Raw genomic sequence first — 27,326 nt, forward strand, 5'->3', positions numbered from 1 at the left:
TTTTTCTCTTTAAATGCCGGAGTATTTAATTGCTGAACTTCTCAGATCCATCCTATATAATTAACTCATTAAAATGATCCTTATTTTGTTACAATTTTTCACTTAGAATCTCACCTTCTGAAATATTTTTTCCCCATCTTTGGTTACTTTAAAGTCCAACTGTTAACAGCAAAGAGAACATTTTTCTTCAGTAGTCCATTGACAGGCAGTAGTTTTTACCTGTTTTACAAGGCAGATTATCTGATACTGAACCTTAAAATCAAGAGTTAACAAGCATTTCACTGGCCTTTTTAGTAATACTAGGCAAGTATCACTAGTATCACCAGCACTGCCAAGCTGGAGAATAGAAAGTTAGTCAAGTTGGCCTGCATAAGAAGTTAGGCTTACAGAAAGGACAAGGAAATCATCTTTTGACCTGAGGACCTGAGAAGTGAGCTATGTTTACAGACAAGGCCAGATTAGCTTCCTGGCTGTTCTCAGAAAAAGCAGAAAAAAGATCAAGACAAATCACTCTGAGTTATGTATATAACATATGTAGTAAAATAGTGTAATTATTAATCTGAGATTGTTGAAGTCATCAATCAAGATGTAGGGATTGATAGGAGACCTTAACTGAAGCAGGAGACATTTGAAGGTTATATGGATGCTATGAATGGCAAGAAAATGACCTATGGAATAAGGACAGTGGGGTAGTAGCTGAAAAGTAGTTGAATGTGATTTGAGAGGTGGGATGTAAATTTGAAAGAAAAAGCCATTCTTTCATGACTGAAAGAAGAGATTTCATAGAAACACAGAATATCCTGTGATGGAAGGAACCAATGAATTTCCACAACTCCAACTCCTGAACAATGTCTTACTTTCTACATTTGAAAGGATTAGGTTTATAGAGAACAATCCAACAAATAGATACTTTTCATCCCATTTATATTTAATGAGATGCTTAAAGAAGTATTAAGGACCAAGGTAACAAACTCCGTAATATTCCATTTCCATGCACTATCATTTGCCAGACCTATAACAAAAACAAACCTGACTTCAATGCTACATGACACACACCCTTCAAAGAATCAGTTCCAGAAAGGACAACTACTAATTATTTCCAAATGTTTTCTTAGGGTTTCTATCTTCAAAACACTTTGGATAACCTGGGTGACAGAATGATTCATTTCCAGTGTTCTGTAAGTTACTGGGGTGAATCCTTTCAGGCCAAAATAACACCAGTGTAGTTACACAAATCACTGGGTTTGGTGGGGCTTCTCAGAGCAGGCAGCAATGCAAGATCAATGTTTATAGCCTTACTTTAAACTATGCTATTTAAGGCAAGATGATTTATCCTGTCAGGCTAAGAACTGATGGTAAAACTACTTGAAGATAAATCATTGCTCAAGTATGTTTAGTTAAAAAGATTAACCCAGCAAACTCCCCTGTTCTATTACCTCTCTTAGAAATGATGACAGTTGTCATAGATGTAATAACTAACTGCTCACATAACCTTTTCTGCCAAAACCAGAAAAGCAAAACTCAGTCAGGTTAGTCTATCTGTGAAGATGTGTTAAATCTAGTGAGATTCCAAAATATCTTGCTGGAAAATGTAACTACTTATCTCAATGAACTGTTGGAGAAGATATATCTCTTTCCCATAACTACCAATGCTTTTAAGCCCATTGTTCCCAAAAGAATTATTGATCTACATCATCCATCTTTTCTGTCACTGGCAAATGGGTTAAGCTGAAGATCAAATACAAAACAAGAGATTGAAAATATTTTCGGAATTTTACTGCTTGAGGAAGAAAATATTTCAGGAAAGACAGCTTTTCTTCTGGATGATACAAAGGAAACCCTCAAAAACAAGTTTTCTGAACCTCTAGTTTCCTGCAACCAAGTGTGAAAAATCTCACAGTCAAACATGATGTTTATTTAGCTCTGTTTCCCATACTAAAATCCAGTACTCAATTAAAAAAGTTTAATTCTGTCTAGACTTAACCATTACTGATGTAGAATACTGAGTCACTGGTAGATTCAAAAAAGTCTGATATTAACTCCAATTACCTGTATTTCCCACCACAGAAAAGGACTATGTGGCCAAAATACCTTTCTGAATATTGTTAACTCAAACATACAGGATGTCAGCATATATGTCTTTATGTAACTACATAGAAATTTTGGTTCCACTAATTGGCTGTTACACCCAAAATCTCCAACAGAAGAGAAATCCAGGAGTCTTCTTACACGTGGATTCATCTTTACTATTTGCTAGGAATCCTGTGCAAATTCTGTCAGATTATTTAGACTTTGCATTAAACTAGATTTTCATACTGTCTCTTTTCACTTATCTACTTTTTCTGATGCATTCCTCCTCTCATAGTGCAGAATCTTTCACTATGTTCAAACTATAGATACTCTGCAAAATCTGAGTTAAGGCAATTTACCTACAGCACCCCTCAATACATCTTTCTGCATCACTAGTGTTTTCAGTTATCTTTGACCTATGTGGTCAATCCCTATTCCCAGAGGACAATGATACCAACTCTTCAATAATGCTACAGTAGCAAAAGCTCATTAAACAGATAGAAAAGACATAAAAATTAGACACATATTTGTTCACATTAACTTGATTTGTCTGTGTACACATCTCTAGCATTAGGTTTGATTATTTATGATTCGTTAAAATGTTATTTTTTAATACAACTGATATTAAAGATGCTGTTTATCTGAGCTGATAGTACACAAAAAATACTACTACTAATATCTTGCACTTATGTCTTCTAGGGCCACAGAAATATTGAAGTTTAGTTAACAGATGTTTGCCAAATGGTCTCAGGAAAACATCCTTATAGTAAATTTTACTTACCCAGTCTATTTTATCCACATTCCAATATTTTTTTAAGTCACGGAACTGCATTAGCATCCCCTTCAAGCCCACAACAATAATGCTTGCTAACACACACTGCAAAGACATAAACACAAAAGCCATTTGCAGAGTTGTTAGTGAAAAACAATGTTGTTTCTTTAATTTAGCAGCCAATATCATAATTAAATTATTTTAAAGACTAGTAGATGTTTAGAAAATGGGATGAGCACAGTTGCTTTTGTGACAAATGCTAACAGCAACAACCCCTCATCCTGGTTTTTTTTTTGAAGGCAATCTAATTGTGAAGGCTACCTGATTGTGAGAAAAATGACAGAAACCTCAGGACTACCCAATACATTCTGCCACAATCTGGAGAACTCAAAAGCAAATCATCATTCAACTTCGATGCAGTGAAGAATTGTAGCTCCCTTCCTCACTTCCTTCCCTTCCCCTAGAGAAGGCCTTTAGGGCAAAAGTCCATTAATTTTAAAGCAAAAAAAAATAATAATAAATTTGTTCTTTGACTCAGGAAGGAGGAGGAGGAGATGGATGAAGAAATCATCTAGAGCCAAAAAGAATGGAGTACAAACCGATGAACTTAAAGCCCATAGACAGGCTGAAAAAACATCAGAAGATAAATAATCAAGAAAGAAAAAAACAAAAAAGTATTTTTAAAATATGCGATTAAAGACCTGCAGGAAACTGGTGAAAATTTACATATAATCCATATAAAAACAAATTAAAGGAAGGAAGAAGTATAGCAAAAAAAAAACAAGACATATTGTGCACCCTTCTTCAAGTGTCCTTACTTTGCGTGGTTAAAATAAGCTATAAAAGGATCTGTGTTTGAAAAGTGAGAACTTTCATGACACCATGTAAACAATAGCACAAAGCAATTTTAAAACATAGTTGTGTTAAAACTTCATGTACATACATGGCAAAATTGTGGATAATTTTGGAGCTGTATTTAGCAGCTTTGACATGCCTCTAGTTAAAATTAACTATTAATTTGTAATACCAAAAGCTAGATATAGCTTATGTGAAAAGATGCTACACTGCTTTAAAGAGTCTTAGCATAGATGTATTCCATGACAGAGATATAAGAATACTTCCTAATCTTTCTGTAATTAAGCTTATATCAATATCTAAAATAATTTGTGTCAAATTTATTTGAAAAGCAAAGTTGTATATCATATGCATATCTGGGGAAATATAATGAATCTTCATTAATTTCTACCACATTTTGTCAATTTACAAATCCAGAGCAACCTGGATGTATATTTTTCATAAACTACATGCCAAAAGTAAGTAGAAGAGACGTTCACTTCTGTGTGCTTACATGATAGCCTATATATGTAACTATATATGTCTAAAACCTATGTCTTATGCTGTTACCTCTGTATTTTATGATTTTCAGATTTGTCATGCTCTTACTATTCTTATGGCAACTGAAATCAAAGAGCTCTTTTAAAGGTTGCTCTCTCTTTCCCTGAAAGAAACTGTCATTAGAAAATGTTTGACATCTTAATCTTTAAAAAGAATAAGTACCATACCATAGGAAGCCAGTACAGCAGAGGTCCAATTGTGTAGATCACCACAAGAATTAATACACAAGAGATAAGGCAAGCCACCTAAAACAATAAACAAGAATTGCAGATCTTTCAGTCTAACAACAATAAAAACAACAAAAGAAATTGTGACAAGGATAAATTATAAAATATTATAGACAAAGTCAAGAATCAGATGTTGAAGGAGTTAGCTGTTGATGTATATGTGGAATGCAGATGCATATAATTTCAATTTTAATATCTGATTATTACCCTTAATCAACTACAGTGATAACATAGTGAGAGATCTCCACATCTGTGCTTGACCCTGCTGCTAGCATACTGACACAGGTCAGAGCATCACTTACACACTTGGATATTAAATGGAATGTGTGTGTGCAATATCTCATCCCAGAAGTTTTTCAGCACCCACTGTCATTCTGCAAGTAATTTATAACCATGCACCCTATTTTGTACTAAATAACAGATCTGTCATAGCACTAAGCAAGTTATGTATGCATTTTTTCCACAAGAGAAGACTTCTAACTTCTTTTGTTGGGATTAACACTAAAAGAAAACAATTGTTACATGAGAAACCACTAACAATTTCATGTTAATACCAGTGTATTTGCTTAAGAAAATGTAGGTACCATTTAAAAATATATACTGAAGATTTTAATTAATTTAATTTTAATTAATGCAAGAAATATAAATTCAGAAAAATATATGGTCTAATAATTATATATTTCTTCACAGTATTTATGGTATTAATCTGATAGAAAACTACAGTAAAATTGCACTGTCCTAGTCTACTGTGGGTGCTCACTGAGTACTTCTGGTCTTATAAATATACAGTTCAGATTCACAGAAGGTTTTTGACAATAAGTAGACAGATGCTCATTTTATTTTTATATTGATAATATGTTTCTTTACTAAAATAATTAGGTTTCATTTTAAGAGACAAGTTGTTAAAAACAAAACCAGACAAGTTGTTAAAACACTAGAAAATTAAAGTCATGGTGTACTTAAAAATACCATCAAGAAGGATAGACAGAGTGTTTACATAAAAAGGGAAAGATAGAGTGTTTACATAAAAAGGGAAAGAAAATCTGCTGGTAAAGTCACAAGGAACTTTTCCCTCTTTCTGCCTTCATGAAGAGCAAGAAAAAAAAGTGTTGATTCTATTTGAAGGACACTTCTAGTTCTTGATACAGTTCCTTACTTCTGTTTTCTCCCAGGAAGATATATCAGTGAGGAACAGATGACAAAACTGCAATCCAGGTATAGCCATTTGAGAAAAAAGGGCTGCTCTATGCCCCTGAAAGGCTTTTTGCATTTCATCCATGCCCTGTGCCAAACTGACTTCCCTCTATGTTGAAAGGCTTCTTTTTGTCTATGACCTGACCAATATTTATAAGTGATGATCTTCTCATCTCCCCATTCTGTCTGGACAACCACAAAGGAGAGCATTTAGCTGAGGTGTTGCTTTCCAGGAAGGCAGGGTTGAGATTTTTATGCCTATTAAAATACTCTCATAGTGCTAACTCATAGCCACAGTCTTAACTTTTAGACACAAGCACTGCTATACTGTGAAACCAATGGATAAACCAAGCAGATTTTTGCTGTGTGTTTGCTGTCTTGAAATCAAATTATAGTGGTTTCTTTTTCCATTTCATGAATTGAATAACTTTTTACAATGGTCGTTCCCTATGTGTACCACTGCCAATGTGCTCAAATACCCTCCGTATACCTTCAGCTTACAGGTCTGCAGGTTGCCTCAAATCTTCCATGGAAAAGCCAGTACAATATGATGCAGTACAACTGTAAACTGTACAATCAGTACATTAACAGATTACAGAAAAGAATGTCTGTGAGAGTGATGGCACATTGTATGACACCAATTTCAACCAAAATGTATGAAATAACTAGTGGTCAAGTGGTAGCTAAAGTATTTGCATACAAATATTTTTCAAGATTATGATTTGTTAGATTATTCATTATGATTAAGTAGTTCAGAGTACTCTGTAGGCTAAGTATCAAGTATTTAACATGTAGAGTATTGAAGTAAAGCCCTATATAATTCTTTAATATTGTGACGTCTGCATGAAAAATAATTGCAGGACATGGTTGAGGAGAAACAGTGCCTATGTCTTGTATTTAGCCTTGTACCTTATGAACCTTTTCCTTGCAGCTAATGTCCTTTATACAGGCAAGAGAAACAATGATAAAATGAAAATAGAATCATTGAATCATAGAACTGGTAAGGTTTGAAGAGACCTTTAAGGTCATCAAGTCCAACCATCAACCCAGCACATCACCATGTTCATCATTAAACCTGTCCTCAAGTGCCATATTCACACAATTTTTGAAAACTTTCCAGGATGTTGACTCTGCCATTACTCTGGGCAGTCTGTTCCAATGCTTTACAAACCTTTCTGTGAAAAAAAAAAATGTAACCTAAACCTTCCCAGGCTCAGCTTGTTGGTGTTTTCTCCTGTCTCTTGTTACCTGGAGAATAGCAGTGAGCTCCAAAGGACATGACACTGATGTGGCAGGCTGCCACCGAAGGGCCCTTGAGTTTCAGAGGAAGAGGCAATGCTGTGGGGGTGCCCCAGGGGGTTTGCCACCTCTCTTGTTCACGTGCACAATTTGGACAGATGAAAGGCTGACAGGGTCACAGTTATCATTCTCAGCAGTTACAGTCCCCTCCTTCCTGAGCTACTGTAATAACAGCTTGTAGGTTTAGTTTCCTACCGTAGGAAATAGCAACAAACGTCCTCAAAAATCTAAATGTCATCTCTGTGGGCTCAGTGTATACTGAGGGATAGCACAAGTACACCATGTCACAAAGCAGAAGCTGGGAGATTACTTGTGTTTTTTTAACAAACAGCTCTAAAGGTTACTTTAATTTTATTATTTTTGGAAATCAGATAGAAGATAAATTTAATCAGATAAATGAAATGTAATTTTTTTTTTAAACTTCAGTTTAGACTGCACCATTAAATCCATTAAACACCATTAGAGGGCACTTTTGTTACAATGCTGACAAATTCACATAAACTGAAAGGGCTTTTATGTGGTTTTCCTGCAGTCTGAAAACACAATTCCTAACTTCCTTGCTGCCACAGACCTTACAGTTCATATTGAATGAAATAGGTAAAAATTAATAAATGGAACCATTGTCTTTCCTAGGAAGGCATCACTGATCAGATGTAATTTCATGCAGATTGTTAGAAACGACAGGGCAGAGTCATTCCAAGGACAGAGGAGAAGGGAGACTATGGAAATACAATAGATAAATCATTACAAATCGCAGTGAGCAGTATCACAGCTTTAATTCTCTGATGTGCTTCACTCTAAGCTGTTACCTGTGTTTTGGCACCCGTACTGTATAAAAGTGCCGTCCGTCCCATCGCTGCAGCACTTGGTATGCAAAAGAAAAATGAAGGAATCACGTTGCTGAGGCCATGAGCCAAAAATTCCTGCAAAGTTGTTAAATAGAAGATGTTTTTTTCCTGTTGTTCTGTCATTTCAATGCCTCTTGCCAACAAAGGAGTCCCCTATCTAAATATTAGCAATGATAAAGGATGGACATATTTTTGAGGGAAAAGATCCAACAGGCACATGACAAAGGATTTCCCAACAGAACAGATCTTCTCACAACTCAGAGCTAATTTGAATGATTGAGCTGTTGAACCAGATTCATCAAAAGCAGGAAGGGCATTTTGTTCAATAGAATAAATGCTATTGCTAAGTTTTGAAGATTAAGTTCAACCAAAATATTTACATCTTGATCCATGTCTGCTTTTTAACTGGCCAGAGCCCCAAGTATTGGTGTCTGGAAACTATCCAGATCATTTCTGGTTTGTTGCTCTCTGGAAAAAGGCAGACATTGATTTCCCTTCCTTTTCAAGTATGTTTTAGTGAAGTGTGGTAGCCATACTCTATGTATGCTGTCTTTCACCACAAATGTATTTGGTGTTTGTTCACAGTCAAAATGCAGACATGTCTGAACAAAGATTCTTAGAAGAAAAAGTGTAGAACCCACTTTATATGTGCAGCCTAAGAAGAATAGTTTAAGGAACTGTTCCACCATGGCCACCAAGACTTGGAGAGGCAAGTTGGTCTGCTGAGGAAAATGTAGGAAAATTATGCTGTATCCAGCCAGAAAAATACCAGCTCTTGAGTTTGCCTTCACAGCACAGAACAGCACCCCCTTAAAGCTAGCCCAGCAGCCTCACACACCCAAACCCCCATGCCAAGCACTATGCCTGGCCCCTGAAGGCAGTACAGCCACACCAAACACCAGCTCACTGCTCTCCTCTCATGCAGGCTTTGCTCCTTTGCTCCATTGTTTGATGCAGACATACACAGCGTTCCCAAGACTTCAGCAATGAAGCTGTGGAAGCTACAAGACTTCCAAAGGTGCAGGAAGACACACAGGTTACTGTGTTCCATGGAGTGCCTTGAAACAAAGCAGCATGTCACCCTGGAGTCTGACCTGTGCTAAGCTCAAAGCATTCTTCCTCCTATGGCTGTAAATTTGGCAGCACTCTCTGAACTCATCCACCTTCTTAGATACAAATAAACCTTTATTTCAGGTGAGTCTTCTACTTTGCAGAACTATAATTAATTTCTTATAACATCAGATTAGTCCTGGGGCTATAAGTGCCTGTTTTCGGTTTAGAATTGTTTTGTTTCATTAATTGGTGGCTGATTTAGCATCATAGCTTGTCTATGAGAGCTCAACTGCCAAAGGAGAAGCTGTCTCATCTTAGAGCAGTGAAAAATGCATTAAGTGCAAATGCTGCACTGAACCTAGCATTACAAGATTATCATGAAGGATGAGCTTCCCCCAAAAGGAGCAGTTCAACCAGTGAGGCCATTCTGCAGAGATAATTTAAACAAAATTTGGGTGTTACCGTAAACACTAAAAGGTGTCAACATGCTATATGGAACATAACTTTTCCTACATGGCATTCATCTATAATACTTTCCCCAAATGGTGAAGTGATTTCAAGGCTCAGTGACACTAAGGAGAAAGAGCTTTACCTGGTTGTCATCCACAGTGTATTTAAACTTTTTAGCAGAGCCTTGAGCAAGAGCTAGTGAGGCTACATAACCAACCAGTGCCACTCCAAAAGCTTCAGTGACTACTTCAGGCAGGACACTCATGGGTGGTGCTTTTGGTGATGGCAACCTATAAAAAATAAAGACAGTAATTTTTGCAAAACTTGATGCATTGTTTCTCTGGTGTCCACATAAATTGCAGGTATATAGAGACTACCTCTGCAGGAAGAGCTAATTTTTGTATTACTTGTAAGGTGACATTTTTCAGTATTTTAGATTAATAAGATCTCAGTCTTTTGGGAACAGCAGAAGAGAATTTGTAGAAAGTGAAGCAGTTTCAGATGGAGTATTCAATTTAAAAACTTTAATTTGAGAAATTATAAAGAGATGTTGATAAATTTGCTCCATGACTGACAAATAAAATTAGCAATCATTAATTTTGTAATGTTCAGTAGAAGAGACTACCATATGATTTCTCCTTTTTTAATATAGTTGGTCTTCTGGTAAAGTTAAATTTAAATCTTTAAAAAAATTTGTATTCCTGTCAGTTACTGACAGTAGAGACATTTATTCCATCTAATGGGGATTGCAATGAAACTACTCAAGTTATGAAGCAAACCACCCCAGATTGTCTCTGAACGCTTCAAAAAGACTTTGGTCTTTCCAGAGCACAAAACGCACTGCCCAAAAACCAAATGGTACTCTTAAGGTTTCTGATGCTCTCCACTGACAAAGCATTTCAGGTATATTCAGGTATTTCAGGTAAATGCCTAAAAATATGCAGGAATGATCCAGACTCTGCTTCTGTTTTTCAACACTATTTGTGTGAGGTTAGACAGAAAATAAATTCCTGATTAAAACTGCACAAATACCGTTTACTTATTCATTACACATGGAAGGGGAACACTTAGTCATGCTTTAGTCTCAGATTTGTAGTATGCCTTAAATACTTAAAAACCACATTCTTTCTCAGGAATGTCCCTTATTTTATTTCTTTCAGTGCAAGCTGACACACACTCATGCTGTCTTGGACTCATACTTCGTGAAATTTAGGGAAACCCTGCTATATCCAAGCAGGAGATTACACAACAGCTGTGCTCTTCCATACCAACCTGTAGACTTTGACCATTTTGTCTCACAACTAATCAAATTTCTTTTTCTAGTTAATTATATTGAATTTTTTCCCCTCCTTTGCAAGGTCATGGGGAAAAGTATATCATTAAGTATAGTAAAAATGTTCTTTTCTAGATTAAGCATAATTAAATCTTTTACATTTTCTCAGAAACCACATTTTCTAAAATTACTATATAGATGGAGAGGAATGAAATGTAGTAATCTACAAATCTCATTGTAAATCCTTTCTGCTACAATAACCCAAGGCAACTCTCAAAAACAAGATTGCAATAATCTCATAGAGTGTCCTGCCCCCTGTCATACATCATCAAGTACTTAGTACCTACTTTTTATTCCACAAAGTAATAAAAAGCTATGAAAATATACAATAATGCATTTTTGTGATGACATCTATGCACATATAACTTGTTAACATGGGATTGAATTGTCAGAGAGTATCTGAGGAGACAGGAAACAAACATAATAGATTTTTACCATTTCTTATTTCAGAAACAGCTTCAACCTTTTCAGAGACTGTTCTCAGAAATAAAAATGTTTAAAAGCCACAAGCTAATAAAACTCACATTACCCTTTAGGAATATTTCCCACAACTTCTATCCCGTAGATGTATTCCATATCAGCATAGTAGCAAGCAATGGATGTAGCAATTATCTAGTGATTCAAACAGAAAAAGATGTTACATTTCTGTTGCTTCTGAGATGGTCTCTGTTATTGCCATACCTAAGCACATGGCACTATTCATACATTCATCCTTAGATCAATCCAGTAAAACAGGAAAATATTATTTGGATTTTTTTTACAAATATGGAAGAGAGTCAAAAGAAACCAAGATTTGGACACAATAATGAAGTGAGACTTCAGTGCAGTTTGTATATTCTGTGTTGATGAAACTGATTTGTATGGCTCTGTAAAGCCTCAGGAACCTTGGCAATCAGTGTCCACAGTCCCTCTGCTCAGGATGTGCCCCAGAGCCCTGCCATTCATGTGAGCAGCTTAAAGCAGTTCATAATTTAGGTGTTCCTGAGTAGTCTGATTCAGCTGGTGTTCTCTGAGCCCATCTAATCCAGACTGGCAGTGTTGACTTCAGCACAGAACGCAGCAGAAGATATGTCTGCCTTTTGTTTTTATGTTCTAGCACTTATGAATCTTACAGAGGGAGAAGAAGGTGTGACCCTGAGGAAGTTCAAGCTAATTTCTTGTATTTCAGATGAGATGAACACACAAATCCCAATAGAACACGTTTCCAGTCTGCAATCCTTAGTTTGCTGGCACGTTTTATCCAGTATTTCTAAAAAGGTGACACTGAGACCAGGACCATACTACCTCCTTTTCCAGCATTCTGCCCTTGTAAGCATCTTTTTTCCAGTAACAGAAGAGTAATTGCTCTAATACACCCTAAAAACCAGCTGTCCTTCATGCTTTGTTTTTCTTTTAGAGGTTTAGAGAAAAACAGAAACTTTCTGATGGTGGTCTAGTGCTGGTCATTTGACTACAGCTTAATCATTAAAGCAGGGGTTTATAATGCAATTGCTAATTTCAATCTAGACTGTACTATTTTAAAGAAAAACTTAGTAAAATGACAGAAAATAATAGCATAACTATTTAGCTTTGTTGTAGGTAAATTGCAAGCGACATTTAAGGCACGACTACCCAGCACAAGACTTGTTTGGAGTTACAATATGCCAGTTACTTTTTATTTTCTGTTTCAAACTTCTTACACTTTAACATTCTAAGCTTCGTGAACCTGTGATTATGTAAAAAGTAGTAAATATATGAAAAATACTATACAAATTGGGAGCTAATGTAGTTTCTTTCTTAATTATTAAACCAGACTGTTTCCTGTTTTTACAATGAATTTACAGCCATGAAAATCAGCTGTCTATTTAATAAGTGGCAAGCGTGGGTGTGGGTAACTATAGACAGCACAGTAAACTTCAGCAGCTTGATCCACTGAAAGCTCTGTAAGAAAAAGCCTGATATATAATTTTGTACTTACCAAAAGTAGATCGATGGGAAGGACAACTTTAATGTTTCTGTGAAATTTCTCATTCAGTTCTTTAACAAGAACAAGTACCACAATGCTCAGCAAGGAGAGAAGTAATGCCTCCAGCTGAACTGATCTGATATTCCCAAACACATAGGCATAAATCTACAGTGAACAGCAAACAACAATCACAGATCAAAAAATATGTTCTGGATCACATGTCATGGCATCTTCTCACAACTTCAGGCAAATAATGAGTGAGAGCTGAATCAATACTGCAGGAGCTGAGTTACTGGACACATTTTGGCCTGCATTTTAGATTTTACAAGGAAGAAAATCTCCAATTTACCACTCCTGTGGACTTTCGAAAACTCAAAAAAAATGCAATGAATATTTGTTTATATTAATTTACAAATTTCTATTGGTAGAAACAAGCATAAAATTGCAGTAAATGTGATGTTTCCTTTGCCTATTCAGTCTCATAGAGTTCAGTGAGATAAATGAGTGCTGCATAAACTGTTGAGAAAAGTTTCTTGCACAAAGGTTTATTTGTAGTGGCCATAGCATATAACGTCTAACAACCCTAGTAGCAAAAGTTATTTCTGAGAAAAAGAAATTACAAGACAGAAAAGATGGGGGAAGAGAAGGAGAGGAAAAAAGAAAAGGGAAAGAAAAATGCAGTAGTGTCTGGATGGGAAGATAGGCAACAGGAATCTTCCAAGATGAGCATCCTCTTCAGGGCATCCTCTGCAATCTGTGGGTCATTTTTCCAGAGTAATGTTTTTCCAGAGTAATTTCAGTGGGGCATTCTGAGTCTCCCTTACACAGTTCTCCACAGAGCATGCTTTGGTCAGGTCCAGGTGCTGCACACATTAACTAGTTGCCAAGCTTGCATACGTATGTTACTGGTTATTTAAATAACTAAAATTATCTGCTTAGCCCTGTGTTTCCTTTTCTGCTGACTGCAGAGTTAAGAGAGGACACCAGGCCAGAGCTATGGAGCTGTGAGCAGGAGTCCATCAGCTTTTCAGCAGTTAATGTGTGCTGCAATAATCTGTAAAACAGGCTAGAAAAATGTAGTTGGATGAACAGAGGATATATGGTGCTGAATTATGAGGGGCATACAGAGTAGAAATATGGAACAGGAATAGAAGGACCAATGGTGATGAGAAAAAGAGGTCTTTGATGATGAATACAACGTTGTAAGTAACAGACTCAGAAGAATGTAGTTACCTTTGTACCAGCACAGATGACACACTGTAATTTTTGCTTTATGCTGAATTTGTGGGTTCAGGAAATAAGGCATGAATCAGTGTGGCATTAGATTAACAGAAAGTAATGAAGAAAATTAGAAGTTTGCTGAAACAGTTAGAAGGGATGAAGAAAGTTAGAGAGAGCATCTATCCTGATAAATAAAGAAATCATGAGATCTTATCACAACTTATTTTCGGGCCTCATGAAGAAAAGCAATAGTCTATTTCCTGAAAGAATAGCAAGCCATAAAAATGGATACAATACACATGCTTACTAAAGCTGTAAGGGAAAAAACAAGATAGTCTCAGTCCCATGAGTTCTGCATTTAAATTCTGGGAACTGTTTTGCATCCTGAAATATAAACCATGAAGAGAACAGAAGTTAAGATTAGGATGTAGATTTAGACATCATCACAAGTCACATTTTTTTAAACCCCAACATAAAGGATAATAAAATCAAGCAAGTGAAGCTTGAAATAATAATAGTAATATATATATAAAAAAGGTGTTTTCTCTGGCAGTGACTAAGAAGACCACTAAAATAAATCAAAAGTGTACTTTTTTTTACAAAAGACACTTGTAGTTTTATCAAAGTAAAGATTAATAATTTTCTGCCCCAGAGAACATATTCTCAAATACCTGTATAATGCTAACAAATTTTGACAGTTTGGAGGTTAAATACATATATTTATATTGGACAGGAAAGAGTACTAGAAAAATTATCTTAGGAAAGAACCCTCTTTCTAGTGGAAAGGTAATCAATATGATGATAAAATTTATTTCTACTGTTCTGATTCTGTCACTCATTGAAGAGGTGATGCTCAAATTGAAGAATGAGTAAATTAACTTCCTGATTTTTTCTCTCTGAGAATATTTTCATTATCTAGAAAGGGAAAAAAAAAAACCCAACCTAAATATGGTTTCAGAAAAGTAACTTAACATAATGAGGAAATTTAGCCCTTGGAGTTTTGATTAAAGATGCACAATATAACCCAGCACAAACATTTCTCAGAAACCAGGAAAATATTTTAAAATCAGCTTGTCAAGTAATATGATATAGATATGTCTTAAATCCGAAGAATGGCAATTAAACCACAGTTTTTAACCACAGATTGCCCCACTGTAATCAGAAAATGTGTGGATTGTGTCTTGAGTGGCTTGGGACTAGATCTGTACCCATAATTTTCCAAGAATGTATTTTCAAGACAGCACAGGACTTGGCTCAGTGCCCAAACAGAAGCTGTGTTTAAGACAAAAGGAGACAATCTGGAAAACTGTGCCCACAAACTTACCAAAGACTGAGCTAGATCTAAGGTGAAGTGGCAAAAAAAGGGAAGAAATGGGTTGATTCCTACTTGCTGAAGACAGAGAGATGGGATTTGTTTTGAAATGAATGCTGGCTATTAAAGTGTCAGCATTATCTATCTGTGCTCATGGCATCAAATCTAATTTTCCTAGACAAAGTGAGACAAAAGTCTGAGTGAATAAATAAAATTTTAGTGAAGAAATATACACAAGCTTCAAAAATTTTCATCTTTCAAATTGGGTAAAAAAGGCCTTTAATTTTAAAAATACTTGTAGACCTTTGCCATACGTTTTTCAGACTTTGCAACAAAATCTTTGTATGAACTGCCTAGTACATCCTTTTCTTTGAAGTTGTACCCTTCTGTATGTAGTCTACATCATTTTCTTAAGTGAAAAATAATGGAACTACCAACACTTTGCAGCTCATTCAAATTCAGTAGCCCAAAGAGGCCTATTCCCAAATTGTCTGTAGTACACTAAAACAATTCTGGCAGTAATACATTAATATTAAATTAACTGCTGTATTAGACTAAAGAGCTTCCACTGACTAGTTGGTGCCTGGGTAACCATTTTCTGAAAACCTAAAACCACTCAGCTCATGATATGACCAGTGAAACAAGGAGACCCTTTCACAGGAAAGAGACAGCATGTGGATCTTACCAGGAATGTAATTAATATCCACAATAGACATCTCTTTAAACTGCACATTCTACATGGTAACCTGTCCAGTCAGTCACTCTACTCAACCAAGATCAAACTAGAAATCCTAAATCTAAGTACATGAAGATGAAGCTTGCAATAGCATTGGCTTCTGATTCAAAAGAAGTATTTGCAAATGTTTTAATTGAGAATGTAATTTTAAGTTCAGCATTTCACATATTTAGATGATGCACTTACAGAAATAATTTGGCAATTATGCAGCAGAATTTAGCTCGATATTGCAGTGTACAAAGCAATCTTTGCCATTATATAATTTAAAATATTTTTTAAATCAGCAATACTACATTAATTGACCTGTTTGCCTCTTGTGTTTTTAGTTTCATTGCTAGTTTTGTGTAAAGATTCTTGATAGAACCTATGTGACAATCTTATGAGCAATCAGTAGACTTTTTGATTATCAATGCAAATTTCAACCTAAGTGAAACAAGCAATATTTGACCTTTGCACACACATATATATATGTTTATATATATTTCATATAAATAAATAAATAAATAAATAAATAAATAAATAAATACAGACACTGAATCTTCCTTTTCTCATGGGAAACCATCAGTCTTGACATGATATTGATCACTGAAATGTTTTATATTCTAGAAAGAGTGTTTATTTGGATGCATTAACAAAATGCTCTGGGTTGGTTTTTTTCAATGTCTACATGAAACCCCAAAAGATTAGCTCTAAAATGTGTATAGAGGCTGAAGTGAACAAATTAAAGAAACAAGTTATTTAACACAATACATTTTAAGAGTGGACAACTTAATTTCATTTTCAAAAACATTTCATTCTTATGGTTTTAAATATGTCACGTTGGGGGGAAAATGTACAGGCAAATGCTGTAAGCTGTATAGGTAACTGGGGAAAAAAGGGTGAAAAGAAAGGACTGATAGCAAAACGTGAAGGTTTGGGGTTTTTTTCAGAATTACAGCAAAACCACACAAGGATTTTGCAACAAACTTGCAACACAACCACAAAATACCCCTTTTGCAAAGCAGGTTTCCTACATTGCAGTTCATTTTGCAGTGTTGTATTTTCTCAGAAACATGTGGAAAGAGAAATATGTGTATACACAAATAAGGGGCAAATGCATGTATGTTCTTCCATTTTCAGATGTTGAGTAAAACTTGATGACACTTTCATTTCCCATGTAAAGTTAGATGTCACAGGCATTATTCCCTCACTGTTCTTCCTCTTCATTTTTCCTTTTCCATTTGCAAATTAATAGCTGATACTGCACTGTGCAGCTCAACTGAAATGTGACAAACTATGTACAAGGAAAACAAAATTTAATAAGTTACATAACCTATGTGTAAACACAGCAATACCATAGGCTCAAGGCCAGTGTACTAGATTTGTTCTCCATATGCGAAGTTCCTTTCTACGTATTTAACTATGATCTCACATGCTATAAAGAATTCATTTCACTGGCTTGCTGTACTTGCAACTCTCTTATCACACTTTATTAAACATTCTTATTCTTGCTTTGCCAACCCAAAGGCTGCCTGAGGCAAAGCAATTGGTTTTGTGAGTGGGAGGTGTTTTGGAGTGGACAGAGAAAAAAAATGTAAGCAAAAGTACCCATCTTTGCATTTTGAAAATTTGAAGTAAACGTGTCCAGAGAGACATGCCAAAATTGCCTTTCACTCTCTAGATAAATGTGAAAACTACCTTATATCTAATTAATATAATCTTCAGATAAAACTACAACCTCAGAAGAAAACTATTGTTAAAGCCTAGCTCTGGTACTTTAGACTGAGATACTGAACCTTCTTAAGGGAAGTCATAAGACTGAACAGACACCAGAAATATTTTTAAATATTTATATAGTAAAATTGCCCCTTTTTCATTATTCTTTTTAGTTGTACAGAGTAGATTTATTATTTTTTTTTTTTTGGTATTTATTTTCACACAATTTACAGAGCAATTCAGAATCTTAAAAAAATCGGGAAAATTTTTCTTTGGAATATGTTCAAAGGCAAGGAACTTGTTTCAAATACATTAAAAATACAAGGGATAAGGGAATAGATTTCTTTCAAAGCATTTGCATGACCTCATTTATGATATCATCAGCACACCAAGGTGGAAATATTTCTTCATATCACTGCTGTTTTTTATTATTGCTCATAATGTATATTTTGATTATGCTTTGGCTGCACTACTTTAAACCAGTCATCTCTACAAGATGACAGTATTCCTATATGTAAGTATAGTTTCCATGGAAACACCATGAAAAAGAGGCTATTCACATTTTATATTAACAACCATTTATGAAAAGGTTTTTAAATAATGAAAAAAAGAAAGAACTCTTTTTAATAGTCTAATAAGCCAACTGACGACTCATGAAAATAGCTGTGACACTTTTAGGTATATGTCTACAAGATAAATGGATAAATTACTTGTGTTTATTACATGCTCCTAATTTTCATTAATAAATTGGTCCTGTAAAAAACTTAACACATTAATTATCCATATTAAAAACTATTGAATTTATAAAATACTACGAAAAAAGCATTCTAAAAAGCAACATCTTGTAATCAGGATTTCACATTAACAAATTTTCCAAATAATAGGAAAAAATAAAGCACATAGTGGGGCACAAAGACATAGTCAGTGCTTTAAATTAGGTGTCCTAATTTAGTGGCTGACTGTTTGAGGTCTCACTATCAGTGCTATGTAAATATCACTTCAGCAAGTACATACAGTTTTATTATGAGCAAAATATCATTTTGACAGGTAACTAATAATGCCAAGAGATTACGCTCACAGCACTGAAACTCAGGGCTTTCTGGAATAAGTTACCATCAAGAAAATGTTTGTGACTTCTGTGTAATAAGATTATATAGCTTTGCTCTTTAAGGTTTCAGCCAAAAATATGTACTTTCCAAGGGCTGTAACCATGGCACTGGTGGTGGTGCATCACTTCCTGGCCTTGACCAAACCAGCCAGGTGGGGACGTGTCCCTGACTGTTCCAAGTGCTTTCACATGATGCAGGTGGGAAATCACAGTAACAGCAACATCCACTGTCCAGCTGAGGTGGGCAACAAAGGGTGATCAGACATCCCCTGACAGCCTTGGAACATTCCCTACCTGAACTGGAGCCCAAGTAGAACAGCACCATTGTTGCTGAAGTTTTGGAAACAATTTCCAAATGTTTTGGAAACTCCAGTAGTTGCCAGCATGGGTTGCGGCCAGGATGGAAAACAGCTGATGACTAAAGCAAATCACCTTGTGACCCTGCACACAACAGTCCTAAGTGAGGCCTTCTGAGCTCTTCTGGGCCACAGTGGGCTGTGCCAACACCTCCCCCTCTGTGGGGCACCTCTCTTAGCCCCTCAAGTCTGCAATACTCAAAAGAGCATCACTTAGAGTGAGGCCGAGGCTGGTACACACAGACACACAGACACACACAGACACACAGACACAGACACACACACACACACACGCAGGCTCCTTGAGGTGCAACCCCAGCCTGCTGAAAAACACTCAGGCATTTGCCATGAGTACTTCCCTGAAGCCAAGGGGAATCTTTGATAAGTACTTTTACACTCACAGACAGCCATGTATAAATCTCTGCCTGTGTGCATGTGAAATTATTATGGTGTGAATATTGTTATCATGAAACTGCAATTAAGTCACTGTTATATATATTTAAAAATCCCATTTAATCACTTCATAAATGTTAAATTACTCAGTGATGAAATTCTGTTAAACCCTTTTGCACACCTTATTTTTTCCATACCCTTTGCATCCTTACCCTTTTTCATCCTCACTCTCCATGTAATCCATTTTTAATTGATACTAACGCAATTCTCCTATGAATGCTTCATCCTTGGAGTAAGAGAGTGAACCTTGCCACTGAACTCTGTTAAAGTCACACATTCATAAGTTCATATTAAGCTCATACCTGCTCTTTGCCAGTACCTCTGATGGTGATGCTTTCAACAGCCTAATCGCTCATTTTCAACAATACTACATGAAATGTTGCATACATTTTATAAAAATTACCTTAAAGCTGTCCACTTGCTGTGTTTATGGCAAAGTAGTATCATGCCATAAAATAATAAATAACATATTTAGAGTAATTTTTGCATAGGATATGCACAAATCATAGGTCATTTTCCTTTTACCACAAAGATGGTCAGATTTCATTCAGCAGCATAGAAAGAAAATATGTTTAAATTTATATTTATATTCCTTCCACATGCTGACCCAGAGAGAGATTACTCTCCTTGTATGAGTATATAATGGCTCAGGATAATAAATGGAATTACTGGTGCCCTAACAAACATATTTTAAATTAATAACTGTACCCATTCCTGCTAGTTCTCTATCAGGTTTTTCAAATCTCTTCTAACAAACAGTTAAAGCAAGGTAAAGCTTCATCTTCTGTTCATTCACACATGAGCATAGCAAATTCCATACTCTTACTCAGAGACAAATAATACATATAATAAAATCTTAGGCAATGAGGTAACCCAGCTCTTTCAGGGAACTCACATGAAAAAATGCCAGTGGTCCCGATATATATGGCATTTTCATTCCCAGCAGATGCTTCACTTGTGAAGTCACAACGTGTGTAGCTGCTCCTGTTGTCATTGCGCTTATCACGGGTTCTGTTAACAAGAACGTGGCGCTGCCCAAGTGCAGCATAAACATTGCTACCTAAAAGGAAAAGGCAGCAATTATTATAAAATGCAGCATCTTAGTGATAGGACAATGAGCCAGAGTCCTCTTAATAAGTTACAAGATAAATGAGCTAAAGATACAAAGCAAAAGTCCTTTGGAAGACAAATATAGGTAAAAATGGAATCCACTGAAGTTCTGTGGGTTTACCTATTTTACTCACTAATTTACCAGACTCTAACACTGGTTTAGTGACAAAAGCAGACTCAAAGAAACTCTAAATATTCTCTCCTGCTCAAATACGTGAGCACAGTAAACACCATAAAAACATCAACTCAAAGCTGCAGCAAGAAGTACTGCAACTCCAAAAGTGATGCTGGTTCTAGGACTCATTCCTGCTCTGCTGCTGTGCAGCCTAAATGGGCCAAGAGCCATATCTTGGTCCAGCTTACTGATTGGCATAATGTCACTATCAGGATTAGTAATTAGTAATTTCAACAGATACCAAATGTATGAGATTCTATAGACTCTTGTGGTGAGACCTCTAATCCAGGAATTTAAACTACAGCAGGATCTACAACTATTGCAGCTATTGTGATGTTCTCCCTTTATCCTGGACTCTGAACATTCTTTCCCTCCAAAGTCTGAGATTTGCCAACTCTTAATTCTTTGAATAAAGTTGTTATATGACTACAGCTGCTGCTGTGATTTACATAACACAATCCCCATTAAGTTACATTATCACCCCTCACAACGAGTTTTGCAGTTTCTTACTTCTATGATCTTTTGCATTTGCTGTTCTTCTGCCTGAGAAATTGCATGCTCTTGGCACAGAGTTGTTTGTTACAATATGGTATGTTTTAACAATATGTTAAAATAACAATAATATGTTCTAAGAGGTTCATTTTGCGTTTACAATACTAAACATCATCATTTTGAAATATATCACAGTCACCCTTGCTTTTTTTTTTATTGCTTTTTTTTTCCTGAAGCTAAAATTATCATTTTCAGATGTTATCATTCTTTAAGCCTGAACACCATTCATGTTCTCACCATAAAACTTACCTGTATATAGTGAGCTTTGAGCATAGTACCACAAAAGAAACAATAATATGAAAATAAGTGGCTTTTCATTTACCACAAAACCTCTAGTGAGCAATATCCTCTTCCATTTGAGAGATTAAATCTGAGATTTTTCTTCTACATCCCACTAATAACATGTAAATTGCTCTTTAATATGAGCAATTGGAACATTGATTGCCATTCAAGATTGGACTCCAATAATGATAATTACTGCATACCCTCAGTGAGTAGTCATTTAGTTAGTCAGGCCTAAAACTGATAATTACTAATTTCAGATATTTTGTTTAGCTGTTTGTTCTAACAGCGTGTCTACTAATATATTTAAAACATTGTTCACAGTAGCAAAGATCAATAAGAATTAAATTCTCCCTTCTCTAGTGGATTTTTGTTTGTTTTCCAAGATTGATTTCTATTGTCTGAATGTGAAATTTCTAACTGTGTAATAGCTTCGTTTCCAGGAAATTGGATGTTTATTTAGCCATGGAATCAAAACCACAGAGACAATTCTGTGTAGTACATAATATCACAGAGAAGTATTAGTTACTGTTAGCATTTGAGAGAAAGTTATTATTGTGAGTTACAGCAAAATGATTGCTGAGCTTAGAAACTTCAGCACCACTCTCAGATCTACTTTTTGTTTTTTTACTTTTTTTTCTTTTAATCTTCAGGATTTTAAAAGGATGATTCACAGGTACTAGCTAAAAACACATTTGAAACACAGTTTTTATTGATTGCACGCAGCCGTAGGCTATGTAAAATACATGTAAAACGTGAATATGTTTTCAGCTAGACAGTTTCTGCAGCCACTCAATTAAAAAAGCAACAACCTCCACTTGGTCCCCTCTCCTTACTGCAGAAGGTAGCTCAGGGCTTCCAGAAACAAAGACAGTACTTCATCAGCATGAACATCCTACTCCTTATTTACATGATAGTTAAATAAATCTGATGTTCAGCCATAGATCTTTCATGGAGAAGATCTAAAAATGAAACAACCAGAACAGGAAACATTCTGGATGGGTGGAGGGTGTAATTTTCAGCATAAACTGGTGTGGGAACCTTATGTTGTCCTTGCAATCATGAGTAATGTAAAGAAACTTCTTGGATCATGAGGAGGAAAAAAAGTATTGAAACAAGCCTCCCAAATCTGGTTGCATGTGAGTTTTCCTGACAGATAAAATTATTAGCATTTACACAGGCCCAGACTGACTCTACAATTAACCCTCCATGCTGGGAAACAGCCATTTAAGCTTGGCTGCCACTGCATTTTGAATAAACACCATTTGAAACTGAGCTAAGCTGACAGCACACAATTGCACTACATTGCATTATGTCATAAAATCTTTCACCCAGTAACGCTGACCAAACTGTAGAAAGTTCAATATTCTCAAGGAAATGTCTAACAAGCTGCTTTGTCTTGGCTCTTTTTTTTGATGCTTATTTTTTGCAGGTCTTCCACTTTATTTTCTGGTATATTTTATGATTTCTTTTCATTCCTGATGCAGAAAAACTACAGAGAAAAGAGACAGTAAAGTGCAAGAACAGGAAAAAAAATATAAAAAAATATTTTTTTCTTTTTATTTTTGTCATAATACTGAGATTTTCTTAAACTGTAAAAGAAACAAAATTTTCACATATTTTAGAATTGCATCCATAATTTTTAACAATTTAGTTCCTCGAGGACAAGAGTATATTTCAGTGAAAGGATATGCACAATGCTTTGAAAGGCACTGGGCTGTTGTTTATTTGTGTGGCATTTTCAGTACATAATACCATGTAAAAAGGCTCATTAAGAAGTAACTTTCTTGAGAAGAATTTTGCTTTCACCAGGTATACATTCTTGAATAAATTCATGTAAATGAAATCAACACCTTTCAGAGAAAAGAAAAAACCAATATAAGAGAAAGTGAGGGAAATCAGCCTTGAGTTAATGCATGGTAAAGGAGAAAAGATCATGGAAACAAGGTATACAAGGAAGTGATTAGACAGAAGTGGTGGAAGGTGTGATTTCTAAACAAAAAAATAGAAAAGAAATAAATTTCAAATTGGAAGAAAACAATACAAAAGGAACCTTTTCTTGCAGTTGTCTTTACTGCTCTATAATTTTACTCTGACTAGTAGAAGAGAATGGGAATTTAGCCAGGAGAAGAAAAATGAGCAATTGCAAAAAGCAAGGCCCTCTATGTTCATTAATTCAGAACCTTTGGTTCTTGTCCACTTTCAATACTTTCTTCCCATGACAACATGCTCAGTTTATTATTATCATTATTATTATTAAAATTCCATTCAACATGTAGTCTATTTAACTTCATGGGCAGTAAAAATTTTTATCACTTAACAGGTCTTTGGAAATCACTAATGTCAAACTTCCAGTCCAGAGAAATTAAAAGACTGATATCATGTTACCCGCTGCACAGATTCAGCTTTGGAGAGAGAATTTTAAACCCCCCAAAACTCCACTGTACTGAAGGGGTTTTACATTCTTACAGCAGACAAAGTGTGGTGCCCTTTCTGATCATTTGCTGCATGGGCTGGGTAGATGAGGCCAGATATGGGGAACATCTCTTGAAGGGAAACAGTGAAGACTGTGAGCCTCTCATTTAGTACATTTTATCAGTTCTCTAAATTCAAGACTGCAAAAGTGAAGACATCTATGAAGCCTCTGGAGACAGCAGTCAGACACAGTTCAACTTGGCTGAGTTGCCAGTTTAAATCTCTCCATGGCCTGTCTCAATAGACATCTAACTGGTAGACCAGTAACTTCTGGTCTTCTGAGCTGCAGCTCTTATGTTCATTCTGGGTGTCTTGAGAGCATCTGGAAGCTTCTGACAATGTGCAGAGTGAACTTGCCTCATTTCAGGACCTGCAAAAGTCTTTTCTATGGTCTTTCTGTACTAATATATACTGTGTTCTACCATAATTGTGGGAACCAGAACTCCCACCCAACCCACTTGTTTTGAAAATTCTATTTCAAAATACTAATGCTATTACTACTACAACATACAACAACTACTGTAGTTTCCAAAATACAGAATATGAGCCTACAATAAGGTATTTCCACTGTAAAAGAAAAATGAACTTTTTTCCTGATTATCAGTGTATAATATACTCATGTTTTTACCTCATGCAGAGCTATGTGTAACAGACTAGTGCACCATCATTTTTCCTACAGAGTAATAGAGATTTGGACAAGAATATTGCCTTATGAAAACACCCTTCTTATTCAAATGTGCTCCTTTGTTATTAAGCAAATTGATAATAGACTGTGTAAATTTGTCCTCCTGAAAACCAGAAACATTTTTATTTCCAACACCGTATATCAGCAACTAATAACATGTTAGTTTTTAAAATACAGTGGATGAAAAACTTACTAATAAAAATGTTACAAGACTGGAATGCAATAAGCAGCTATTTCTCCTTTACAGAATAGCCCAACTGAAGTCTATAACGCTGAGGTCTTAAGAGAATTATGGGTTTTTTCCTAGGGTATTTTTTTTCCTCAGTTTGATCTGCAAGGAGCTTTCATCTATTTATTTAGAAAATCTTAATCTTGAATTTCAGTTTAGTATGCTGAGATTATTTTAGAGACACATATATTTATGCAAACATTCTTGCACATATAATATATTAATACGGGAAAAAAATATCCTACTCAAAAGCTCTCTTGAGGAATTTTTAATGTTATAAAGGCAGCATCCAATTTTAATTACAAAATTACTCCAGAGGTGTTTGCTATGTTCCATCATTTTCTCTCCCCATCAAAACCTCTAAGGTATTTAATATCAGGGAAGAATTTTATTAACTCGAATTGTTGTCCATGCCCTGTTTATCTTTATAGAGTAGCAGCTACACAAACATAAAAAAAAAATCTTCATTATGCCTTCCATTCTGCTTTTAAAAATGAAATAACGAATGCATTATATTAAACAGTTTTGGCAATTACAGTTTTTATTTTATGTTTGCTTATTTTCTATTTCAATACTATTTTATCTCCATCAGAATGCCTCTTAAGATAACTGAATATCTTTCCTTTCATGAACACTTCTTCAAACATTCAATTTCAGAAGAAGTTTAGGACTCTGAAATTTATTACTCTGAGAAAAACTTAAGCAGCTATGCCCCAAATTTTAATTGTGTTAATCTCTACCTATCCTTGTCTTATGATCAGGAAACAGTTCTAATTTATTTCATGTCTAGATATCACGAAATTCACAAAGCCTGCTCAGAGTTTGCCTCACACACAAATGCACAGTTGTGGTCTTCACTAAACACAAACTAGCCAACAGCAGCTCATCTCAAAAACATCTCCCCACCCCACCTTCCCTCCATTACTCACTATTTTGTATGTTTACCTTTTATTTTAACTATTTTAATAAATATTTTAACTTTTATTTTATTTATTATTGTTTGCTGATTAGAGTACTTAGCCAGGCTACTGGAAAAATAACATCAAATTGTTTTTTAGGCCAAGGGTGTTCAGCTCTTTACCTATTCTTCCCAAGAAGAAAACAGCTGTTTTGGCAAGGACTTCTCATCCTTCATCTGGAGGCTATGGATCCAAGGTGTGGATTAGTCACAGCATCAGTTGTTTTTGTGCAATTAGTGGCTGATTAGAGAACTGCATTTTGAGTGTTTTTGAGAAAAAGTAAAGTCTTATAATAGATAACATAACTCAGATCTGCTCCCTTCCCAGAGCATTACCAACCCAAATACCAACTACACAGAAGATACAACTTTTTTTTGTATTTCAGGACGTCTTCAATGAAAAGCTGTTGCCACAAAATGCACCACACAATTCTTCTTGTCCCAGAACATACATTAACCCCAGGCTGGTAATTAATTTCTAATCAAATCTGATAAATAGAAGAAGGTGATTGACTTAGCTCTGCATGAAAAGCAAGCTGTGCCCTGTCACCTTATCTGGGGTTTGCAGCAACTATTAGTCAGGAGACTGGAATCATGATGAGAAACATAGATTCCCACACTTAATAGCACCTGGGAAGATGGCAAAGTTTATTCTCAGTCTGAATCTGGACTTTCACCTGTGTATCACAGCTTCAAGGCACTTCTTTAGGAAATAAGTATTTCACTCTGGTCTCTAACCATTAAACTCACATAAAAGACTAGTGGCAGCATGACAAGCACCAGCTGTGTTAGCATGATTCCAATGGAAGTGACATTATTGACCTGGGAGAGGAGCCCATGCACGTGGTACCTTTCCCTGCCAGACCTGCTCTGAAGATGCAGAGAGGATTTACCACCTCTTCTCATTCCAGACATGATTAAACAGGAACATAGGCTGAGATAAATTAGCTGATGCAGTTGAAGGTATATGAAAAAGCAGAACTTTTCAGGATGAAAGAGTAAGAGTTCTAGAGGACTCACACATCTAATGGGATTCTGCAGCCACCAAGGAAAATAATTTCTGCATTGGATTTCGAAGTTACATCAAATGAATGCAGGCACCAGCCTCCCATGCAAGGCATTTTGGCCTCTCTGGGGACGATGTAGGACATTTCCAAGCTGTGAGCACAGGACTCCTGCATGAAGGGCTGCATTCATGCTCTGCTGTTGCAAGAACCCTGCATAAGATGCAGTGCTGTGCTGCACACGCTGGTGCATTGGGACAGCTCATGCAGGCACAGCCCGGTGCAATCTGCATCAGCTCTGCTTTCTGTGCTGTCTGTAGGCTGTTCCTCATGCTCCTACCCCAAACCATAATCCAATAAAAGAATTATAAAAATGCAACAGAAATAAA

General features: G+C 35.8%; 1 protein-coding gene and 1 long non-coding RNA gene across 7 annotated transcripts in view; one reads left to right on the forward strand and one right to left on the reverse strand.

The window, feature by feature from the left end:
* The window catches only part of SLC26A7 (solute carrier family 26 member 7), a 67,665-nt gene that overhangs the window by 21,476 nt on the left and 18,863 nt on the right, over positions 1-27,326 (reverse strand). For 4 of the 6 annotated variants that reach the window (XM_086882999.1, XM_086882995.1, XM_086882982.1 and 1 more), the window contains 7 exons: positions 20,363-20,523; positions 12,599-12,751; positions 11,171-11,253; positions 9,451-9,598; positions 7,767-7,880; positions 4,405-4,482; positions 2,852-2,947 (listed from right to left, as the gene is read on the reverse strand). In XM_086882999.1, coding sequence (XP_086739125.1) covers positions 2,852-2,947; positions 4,405-4,482; positions 7,767-7,880; positions 9,451-9,598; positions 11,171-11,253; positions 12,599-12,751; positions 20,363-20,523 — 833 coding nt within the window. Of the gene's footprint in view, positions 1-2,851; positions 2,948-4,404; positions 4,483-7,766; positions 7,881-9,450; positions 9,599-11,170; positions 11,254-12,598; positions 12,752-20,362; positions 20,528-27,326 lie in introns of all 6 variants that reach the window. The other 2 variants (XR_015285031.1, XM_023920782.2) reach the window with 1 other exon arrangement.
* Positions 8,731-27,299, forward strand: LOC111924558 (uncharacterized). Its single transcript, XR_002861711.2, has 3 exons — positions 8,731-8,999; positions 26,034-26,130; positions 26,320-27,299. It is a non-coding gene; the product is annotated as an uncharacterized LOC111924558 (long non-coding RNA).

Source organism: Cyanistes caeruleus, chromosome 1, assembly GCF_971803275.1.
Source record: "Cyanistes caeruleus chromosome 1, bCyaCae1.hap1.1, whole genome shotgun sequence".
Lineage (NCBI taxonomy): Eukaryota > Metazoa > Chordata > Aves > Passeriformes > Paridae > Cyanistes > Cyanistes caeruleus.